General features: G+C 38.2%; 2 protein-coding genes across 3 annotated transcripts; one reads left to right on the top strand and one right to left on the bottom strand.

The window, feature by feature from the left end:
- Positions 1-390: 390 nt before the first annotated feature.
- LOC135637879 (uncharacterized) lies at positions 391-1436 on the top strand. The gene is made up of 2 exons (XM_065150735.1): positions 391-790; positions 1065-1436. Exons 1-2 carry the CDS (start codon positions 436-438, stop codon positions 1172-1174), a joined length of 465 nt encoding a protein of 154 aa, XP_065006807.1. The 5' UTR covers positions 391-435; the 3' UTR covers positions 1175-1436.
- Positions 1437-2578: 1142 nt separating this feature from the next.
- LOC135637878 (PTI1-like tyrosine-protein kinase 3) lies at positions 2579-9901 on the bottom strand. 2 transcript variants are annotated; one of them, XM_065150733.1, is made up of 9 exons: positions 9772-9896; positions 8761-8843; positions 6926-7170; positions 6669-6795; positions 6286-6550; positions 5811-5943; positions 3238-3324; positions 2883-3073; positions 2579-2797 (listed from the first exon to the last, which is right to left on the bottom strand). In XM_065150733.1, the coding sequence occupies exons 2-8, from the start codon at positions 8825-8827 to the stop codon at positions 2927-2929; spliced, it is 1071 nt and encodes a 356-aa protein (XP_065006805.1). In that variant the 5' UTR covers positions 8828-8843; positions 9772-9896; the 3' UTR covers positions 2579-2797; positions 2883-2926. The 2 variants fall into 2 exon arrangements, with proteins under 2 accessions (XP_065006805.1, XP_065006806.1); XM_065150734.1 differs by lacking the exon at positions 2579-2797 and having other exon boundaries at positions 2940-3073; positions 3173-3324; positions 9772-9901.
- Between the last annotated feature and the right edge of the window lie 326 nt (positions 9902-10227).

Below are 10227 nucleotides of genomic sequence, written 5' to 3'. Positions count from 1 at the left end.
TTAATGCTTAGAATTCACCAAACATAAAAATGTGAAGAGAGAGAGAGAGAGAAGAGAAGAAGAAAAGAGAGGTACATCTTTTCCTGTAGTTGAATGGATTAAATTGGTCATATTCTATAAGAACGACATTATGATACCATGTCACGATCGGTCTCGAGTTACTCCCTTCATTCCGATGTACACGTTTTCGTACCCGCATCGGCTGCGGAGAGCGACAGATGTGGGTCCCAGGATGGGACCCGCTGTGGCTGTAGGAATACGTATATGGGTGTTGTCGTAATGTGTTGGATGTGGAATATTTAAGCCGTGATGATATCATCACCCGCCATGCCATGGCGCACATACCATACATTACATGGCTGAAGCCATTTATATGCGGAGAGCCGTCGCGGGGTTTAGAGACGGCGGAGAGGAAGGGAGGAGGAGGGCGATCCCATGGCTGAAGCCGTGGAGGAGGAGAAGGGATCCGCGCGGATGCCGCGCAAAGGGGAGGAGCCGTGGCGGCTGAAGGGGGGCGGCGGAGGGGGAGTGACGCTGGAGGGTTACGTCCCGCGGCCGGGCTGGTTCGCGAGGACGAGGAGCCTCACCGACGAGGACCTGGAGGAGCTCAAGGGGTGCCTCGACCTGGGGTTCGGATTCAGCTACGAGGAGATCCCGGGGCTCTGCAACACGCTCCCGGCGCTGGAGCTCTGCTATTCCCTGTGCCAGAGCTTCCACCTGGACGATCATCCGGATCGGTACCCGTCGCCTTCTTCATCTCCCGTCGCCAATTGGAGGTTCTCCAGCCCTGGTGAGAAGCATTCCTCCCTTGTTCGTCCGTGATTAAGGCAAAAGCTTTGATCTTTCTCCTCTAAATCTTGTTCGTCGACAGGGACGAATGACAGAGAACCATCAATTTCTTTTCAATGTTCGTTTCGTCTTCATTCCCCATCTCATTTTTCTGGATCGAAAGATTAACTTGAGAATTGGGTAAAAACCCCCAATTCTTCTTATGTGCCAAAGAAGTTGAGATTCTTGTGGGTTTATTATCATGATCTGAATCAATTTTTCGGTTTATCTACCAGGAGATGATCCAGATGAAGTCAAAGCAAGGCTCAAGTATTGGGCACAAGCAGTGGCTTGTACTGTCAGATTATGCAGCTTAAAAAGGGTCAAGTCTGTGAGTTCAACCTGATGCTGGAAGAAGCAATATCCATGGAATTCTATTGCAGTGACTGTACTTGGTGCCACTGGGAGCACTTTTTTTCTTGCCATGGTCCACATTGAAGGTGGAAATGAAAGGGCACATCAGCAAAAGAACAAGGAGAAAGAGGAGAATGACAAGAGAGGTCCACTATAACAAGTCTGACCTACAGACACTGTAGAGAAGAATGACATCTACTCTTTCTGTATGATATAAAATGAATAAGATGGTTATTGATATGAACAGTATGAAATGTGGGTATCTCAAATTGTTCAGGCAATCAGTTCAGTTACAATGAAGATAAATAAGTCAGAATACCTCAGCTCTTCCTTTCACCTGTCTCAGCAATCATACATTGACCAGTTTATTTCTGTTATAATCAAGTGTAGTAAGTACCTGAAGCTTGTCAGCTCCCCATTAAGCAGTGATTGAGAGATGGAAGGAAAACCAATGGGGTATTCTGGACTGCAACTCACATCTTCATAGGATGTAACCTAGAAATTTTCATCTGTCACAATTAGGTTTGCTTGCTTTTCTTTTTCTTTATCCTTTTGAAGAGTGTAGAAATACTTGAAATATGTTTTCTCAGAGTAACTGAGGGTAAATTCAACTAGCACTTGGATGGTCTTGAAGTGGTTGCTTCAGACATTATTTCTTTTGTAAAGTATTCCCAGGAGGTGATGCTAAATGCAGGCAAGCAACCTTGTTTAGCATCAGCTCTTGATAAGCTACTTTGCAGAAGTAATAATGATTGAAGCAACCATTGCAAGAAGACTATTGAAGGGAGTGCTGCAGTAGCAGCTGAATCTTTTTCCTGTACCCATCCTTTTGTACTTGGGGAATACAGATTATGCCTGGATTACCTAAAGCTAAGGAATAATTTGTGATGCACAAAGCTAAGGAATGATGTTGGTGAATGAATTTGCTGCATCAGCAATGAAAGAGCATTTTCTCTAATTTCATGGTTGAAGAACTAAGAGATGCACACAAGTCTTGAGCCAAGATGAAAGCAATTGTACCTGTTTCTTGTAGGCAACCAGCATTCAAAACCAAGCATATTTAGGTTGCATCCATGGACAGAAGAGGCATTCTGTTGTCTGTGACTGTGTTTGTTCTCCAATATGTAATGATTTCTCCCATCTGCAACCAGCAAAGTTGATTCTTACTGTTTTGGAAGATAAGAAAGCAATTCAAGAAGACAATGGAGAATATGTACCTGTAATACTGATTAATAGCATCTGGACAAGTTCAACCCTATGCATGATGTGAGGCAGTTGGTCTCAGCTAGTTTAACCATCAACATGTTTTCAATCATGTCTTTACTTTATGAATGGTCCCAAATGAAGGGGACAACCATGCAACTTAATCAGAAGCACACCAATCAATAACAACATATAAATAATAATAATAATTTAATCAAATAGGTCGATCCAGTCGAAATGATCTCGAGCGAAGAAATCATTATGTTGATGAGTATTTTCCACACACAAAGAAAACTGAAATGTAATGAATATTACAACTTTTATTACATTTTACTATCCCTTACTGCTACACAACCATCTGGAGAAAGACCAGCAACTAAAACACTCAGCACAAATCACACACTCTGAAGGCCTGCAAAAGAATTAGATCATCATCATAATGCTCCCTGACTAAGAAAATTACACAGAACATGTATACTTCCAGCATATAAACGTACCAATTGAGACAAGCTGACACTGTGAATGGCAATCATTCCATGTTTCAAGCATTTGGAGGTGGGGGAGGAGGAGCATCAGGTGGGGGAGGGGGACAGTCTTCGAGAATAGAAGAGAGTATTTTCACCACATTGCTCATATAGGGTCTGAACTCCACATCGTGCTGCACGCATAGAGCTGCCAATGCTGCCAGCTGCGGGAACAAATCGAGTCTAGGTTTAGTCATTATTCCCCAAAAGCAGTGGTATTCAGTGTAGAAGTGCTCTATGCCCAGTGAATCAAAATTCACAACCTCAAGCTGTTAAGTCAAAGCAACGAGTGAGAAAAATAATATGTGTCCATAGACAGGAGAAAGACCTTTGCAGCCCCTCTTATTGAGTATTTTCCTTTCAACTTTGGATCCACACATTCACGGAATTGATCCTTCCTCAATCTTGGAGTTGCCTGTAAAGAGGAGGTAATTGCAGTCACTTGTGTCAACTGATACAGCAAGCCACTTATTGTCAATAGACAACCATGATCAAGACAACTATTTGTATTCCTAAACTACTTAGGATTAACTGAATAGATTCTTTCCTGCTACTGAACTTGAAGTTATCCAATCCAGGACAACAGCTTGCTCAAACTTTTAGACAGTTCATGGTTATTGCTTGTTGAATTATTTGCTTTAAGATGGCCACTGACATAATAAAACACCAGAAGTTTGTGTCATAGGTGAGAATGTGAAAATAAAAATAGGTGGTATTAATCCAAATTGACATAGAACTCGTATGAGAATACAAAACAAACTTGTTCATCCAGTGACCTAGGATACATATTAGATGCATGACCATCAAAAGAAATGATGCAAGGTATTAGCACCCCTTTCACCACTTGATGGGAACAAAATGAGATATTCTCAACTCTTTTAGTCTGTATCCTTATCTTGTGATTCATACTCCAAGTTTAAGGGAATTAGCACCCCTTTCACCACCTGATGGGAACAAAATGAGGGGCTCAAAATCACTATGTACTTCTTTACGTTGTTTCTTCTCTCCATTTATCTCTTTTATTATCAGTACAGTAAATGCCATACTTTGGACTTCCTTTCATGAAATAAAATTTGCCATGTCACCATGTCATAACCTCATTTCTCAATTTCCAGATCAATCATCTTTCCAGTTTCCACCACGATTTCTCTTATCAGTTATCATTTCTGTCAACTTCTAAACCATCAATATCTCTCACTTTTTATACAACATCTGCATCTCACTTTTTCCTTTCTTGACAATGCCATGCATGGAGTGCCATACGATCTCTAGTGATGATTGATGCTTCATACTCACATTTTTCTGTTTCGGAACAGTTCCATGCATCCAGAGCAATACCATTCCTAATGATTATTGATGCTTCATCTCATATGCCCATTATCATCATCCTTTCATTTTCCAGCTGGTGCTTGAATATAGATGTCAAGTTGTGACATGCATGTCATTGAACTTATGATCTTTTGTAAATATGGGGCTCTAATTTGTGTCCACTGTAATTTTTGGTCTTCCCTCAAGGATTTCTTAAATAAATTGAGTGATCTAACTAACCATGATATGTAATTTCAAATGGTACTGTCCGGTATGGGCGGTACACAGACCGCTCACTATCGGACGGAACGTGCTACAGTGCCATGCTACAATGCTATAATAAGAAGAAATATATAAAATCGTTTGGTACGCCCTAATGTACCACTTGGTATCATACCGTACCGTACGGAGCTAACCTCGAAACACCGGTACGGTATGATATTATATACCTTGGATCTAACATCTTCATTCTTCTACTTTTTTTTGCAATAGCATGATTAAATTAGACCGGTCATAATATACAGTATCCTGTATATTTTGCTGTATCTTATTATAATGTTTTCAATTTGTAAACATTCTTTTTCTTTCCCTTTTTAAATTCCAAAATCAAAATCTCTATTACAAATTCTCATTTGGCTTATGTCAAGTGCCTTCATGGGATCAAAATGGTGATGATGACAATTCATTTGTTTTCTGATCATCAGATTTTTAATGTCCATATTTGCAGTCTTCGGGGTTAACAAAATAATAGTTGTGGTGCATAAAAAGAAAAAGATACTGATGATCAAGACTTTTGGCTCTTCTCTATACAAAGTGGATATGAAATTCATCAAGAAATCCTAACAATTCAATATGGATTTAACTCTTATCATGAGTTATTTTCAGACAAGCTTTGCCCTACTCTTCACAATTACGTATGGGTCCAAATTTTATCATGTGTAATATGATACCAAGCTAGGACAGGATTTTATTTTTTTTAATTTAATTCTGTTACTTCATGATACAGCAAGATTAATTGTCTTTTAAATTGAACAGAATGAAAGATTTTCCCCAATTGTTAATGTTTCCACAGGCAAAATTCCAAAGAAATGAACATAAAACTAGTTTCTTCATGGGACAAAAATTAATGATGGTGATGCTGTGTCATCTGACTTTTGGCTGTTACATTTTCATGTCCACAAACATTATTTAAGATCACAGAAACAATGACTGAATGCATAGAAAGCAAAGACGAAGAAGACTAAAACATGCTTAATTCGACTTCATAACTAGTGGTATGAAAACAGACCAGTTTTCTTCACATTTTCAGATGAACATACTTTTATCATGTAGAATATAGCACGAAGATTGAGAAGCATGATAAAACCAATGCATTTGGAATTTGTAAAATAGAAAACAGACAGCCTTATCAAGCTGTATTGGTTATCGTTAGTCAATTGGAGTCGAGCAACCCTGGGTTAGTGCCGAATGACAAAATTTTCAATAGATTTCAGTTAGCAATATTCATATTGAATATTTTTCTTTTACTTTTCATTACTTCCCATGTATAGCATGGGTTATTTGCTTGTCGATAACAAAGAAGAAAAGGCTTACCCAGGTAACCACGTTCTGCTGCTCTTTAGGCAACTCAGTTTCTGTGGTTTTCCTGCCAGTCAGCAGCTCCAAAAGAACAACACCAAAGCTATATACATCACTTTTCTCTGTCAGCTGGCCTGCCATAGCATACCTGCATAATATTGCACAGATCAATATAATGACTAAGGAAAAAGGAAAAGTGGTGGAGGGTAGCAAGGTTTAAGAACTCACTTTATCTCAATCAAATTCAATAAAGATACAGTTTATTGCATTTGACAAAGTATCCGAGAAGTTTATAAAAGAAAAACATTTCATATGCAGTAATGATAATTAAGGATTTCATTGTGGTCAGTGAGAAATGAGTGCCACAAGAAATGATTCATGTAATTTCATAGAGTGATTTCATAGTTGCCAGTGAGAAAGGGACTTCCACACGAATTATTCATGTACTAAGTTCAAAAGCAATTGCAGAGAATTCAAGTCGAGTAATTACTCTGGTGCATGATAAACAGAAGTTCCCGAGGCTCGAACAGAACGAATACGAGTGACTACGTCAGAAGCTTGATTTAAGAGGTTGTAGTTTGCAATCTTGGCTTTAAAGCCCTCAAATAAAAGGACATTACTTGATCTGATATCACAATGTATTATAGGAGGCTGAACCTCCTTGTGAAGATATTGTAGCCCCTTAGCTGCATCAAGAGCTATTTTCAGTCGCTGTGTCCAGTCCAATAGTAGACCAGATTCTGCACCTTTTTCACCTGTGGTTTTAAAAATAAATCAAATTCTTGTACTGCATTATAAGAACTGCGAATATAATGTAAATATCTACTAAAAAAAAGTAAGAAATGTGGGCAAAGTGGAAAACACATCTTGTACCATGCAAAATATCTTGTAAAGAGCCGAGAGTTGCATCTTCATAGGCCAACAGAAGCATATTTTGTTCCACACAATATCCTAGCATTTCAACAAAGTTTTCATGCTTCAAATTTGATGCCACCGAAACCTAGTGCCAAAAAGAAGAAGTTAATTATTCAATGTGACATTGATATTGAACAGATGCCTGTGTCAACATTTACAAGTCCAGATTTTCTAAACGACAGAGACAAAAGAAGCATTCATCAGTGAGTAAAAACCTGAGTCAAAATTTCATTTCTTTCGTCTTCCGACGAAACATCGAGTTCTCTTATAGCAACCTTCTTCCCATTGTTAAGAACTGTGGAGTATTCCTTTCCATGTGACCCTTCACCAACCATAGACTTTGAATCAAATTTGTCAGTCTTTGGTTTCAATTCCTCTGAAGAAAATTTAGGCACCTTAATAGGAGGTGGCTTTCGGGGTTTTTTTCTAGAAGTGGAGTACTTTGAACCTCTGTGCTGTCCTGGAATTATAAAAGAAAGAAAATTTTAGAAAAAAATAATAGCAGCAGCAGCATGGCAAATATGACAAGATAAAAAAATTGCGCAGAAGAGAAAATTTTATTCCAAGATTAGAACAGTGTATACCCATGCGGCATTTAAATAAACATGGTGATACAGCATCTAAGTATCTTAGTATTAAAAGAAAAGGTAAAAAATGAACAAAGAAACAAGTTAATGGCATATAAGGTGGGAGGCTATAGAATGGGTTAATATTTTCAATGTTCCTTTAGTTGCTCAACCGAGAGTAAAATTAAAGGCCCTGATTAACAGCAGGAAGGAAGCCAAGAATCGATTATAAAACTGTGAACAGTTTCTCTACTTGTTCGACTTGATAAAAGGGAAGAAAAATATAACATACAAGATTAAAGATGACAGGAGAAGCTCATATTTAACAGACATACTGCAAAAGAAACAAATAAAAGATCAATTTGGCGGAAGGAGTTAACATGGTTTAAAAGATAGAATACCCAAACCATTTTTTTGCACTTGATGAACCCAATAATGATATGTTTGCCTCTGAACCAATGAAACAAAAGGACATAGATAACACATAGAAGTTCTTCAAATGACCACTAGATCAAGAATTTGTGAAACTAATGATGCAGCGGCAACCAAGCTACCTTGATTCTTCCTTGATTGTGATGATAATGAACATAAAATGGCAACAACTAGATCAAGGATTCAAGAATATCCAGAATCCAGATTACAAGATGACATCTCCAAGTAATCCACTTTGTGAATGAATTATTATGCATCAGAAACAAATAGATGCATCTGAGTTCTGCCAACTAATGTCTCGATTCAAACACTAATCTATATCTAATTAAAGAAATAACAATCCTTATAGCTAAGCAAATATGGTTCTAAGATTATCCAGCCCTAGAAGTCTCCAGTCAGTGTCAGTAGGCTGCCATTTTTGTACCAGTCAGCCATAAAACTTTTAGGCATATAATTACATGATTTTCTTTCCCCTAGCAAGAGTTCTATAAAAATTCATATTCTGTCAGTTTGAGCAACTGGCCACATTACATAGTGAATTATTTTATCCACTGAAATCTCTTTCCTTTGTTCAGGTTGGAGAATTTTGGTTAGTTAAAAAGAGACTGCTTGCTGAAGGTTATAAGATCGGGGAGTAAGTTTGGAAAAAAAATATCCTTGTGCATGATTTCTTTTAGGGAAAGAAAGGATGAATAGCCAACCTGTTACTTCTCATTACTCCAATCAATCATTTTGTCACAATGGTAAGTCTTATATTGCTCATTAATCAAAAACTAATCTGATCAGCCTGGATTAACTCCTCTGTTTCATCCAACAAAATCAAATGGATGCTGTCAAAATATGACCTAAATTCTTTACTGCATCCTCACATCAAAACATCAAACAACAAGAACAAAGATTGAAGCCTTACAGGAACATGACCTCCAAATTTATACAGTTTATTACTAAATCAAATGAACACATACTATGCAATGGTAAGTGCAATTATCATGAGATACACAACATAGTGAGAAAGTAATTCTATTCTGTGAATAGCCAAGCTAACAACATACCACCAGTTGGTCTCATCATATGTTCTTTCTTATTGGGATGACAAGAACAGCATAGCCAGTACTGCATTACACCTTTCTTCTCTCTACGTAGAGGATGTAACTTTATTTTAGAAAAAGACCATCAAGATGCATATAGTAAGCAAAAAAATCTATCTTGATACACAAAGAAAAAGAGAAAATAGAGAAAGCTTTCTGAGAAATGCAGGAAAAAAATGAAACTGTAAACTAGATAAACACCTGAAGACCTCGTCAGAAAAGCACATTATTTGGGTTGATTGTGATAATAAGAGATATCATCTTTGAAGATCGAAGGCCAGAATTAGGCCACAGTCAAATGCAATAGGGTGAAAAACTAAACCATTATGCCAAAAAACAGCCCTAATTATTCTCACAGAAAGCCAAAAGCTACAACAGATGCATTTTTTATAAGAAAAATAGTATACCACATTTTTCACTATCAATCTTGACACACCGCCATCCAACAACAGAATCACAGCAACTGATGTCACCCAAACAGAAACCAAAAGAAGGGAAGCCTCTCTCTCTCTATAATATATATATATATATATATATATATATATATATATATATATATATATATATATATATATATATATATATATATATAAATAATAGCTTTCAAAACTCTTCTAGCTAATGCGCGTTAGATTCTTCAACTGAAGAATTCATAATGATCCAACCAAACAAAAAACAAAAACCAAAGAAAAAGCAAGAAAGCAGAAAAAGATATCAACTTCCCAACCCAAAGGTTGAATCAAACCAATGAAAAGGCCACAAGAACGGGACTTGAGCTTTGGTAACCAATAAATATGCCTTGACAAGGAGGACGGAAACGAAGCGTCCTTAAATCCGCACAAAACCCACATTGCCAAGATTGTATCAGCAGCACCAACAAAGATCGAGCACAAATCCGGAAAACAAAAAGGGGCAATCCGTGCATGGCATGTTCACCGCGCCCTGATTCAACGAACTGAAAGAACGAGAGATCACCTAGAACCGGAATCGGGAAGCAGGAGGAGGGGTTCCCTGCTCGGCCCATAAGGGTCAGGGTTTCTTGGAGATGGAAGAGAGGTGGAAGGACCAACTTATACCGCGAGGAAAGCGAGCTGCTCCTTTTTGCCACCTTCCGGCTTTCCCAAATCCATTCCTGTCCCAACCGGACCGCGCCGAACCGAACCGGCCGGTGAACTTGCCTCTTCGGTGGTTGTACGAATAACGGCCATTGGCTCAAGCACACGAGTTACGTCACGAAATCACTTAGAGCACACAGAGAGGCTGGCAAAAGAAGAATCCCTGAGAGCTTATACTGTTCTTAGAGCTTTATTCTTGCATGGCATCTTTTGGAGTGCCAATAACTTGTTTTGATTATGTGTTACTTTTTATCTTTTGCATCTGATTCTTTGCGTGCCTACAAAGTCAATGGCAAATAGCAGAAGCTGTTTCCGT

The sequence above is a fragment of the Musa acuminata genome, chromosome BXJ3-5, assembly GCF_036884655.1.
Source record: "Musa acuminata AAA Group cultivar baxijiao chromosome BXJ3-5, Cavendish_Baxijiao_AAA, whole genome shotgun sequence".
Lineage (NCBI taxonomy): Eukaryota > Viridiplantae > Streptophyta > Magnoliopsida > Zingiberales > Musaceae > Musa > Musa acuminata.
The sequence above is the reverse complement of the archived record's forward strand: the minus strand, read 5'-3'. Positions and strand labels throughout refer to the sequence as shown.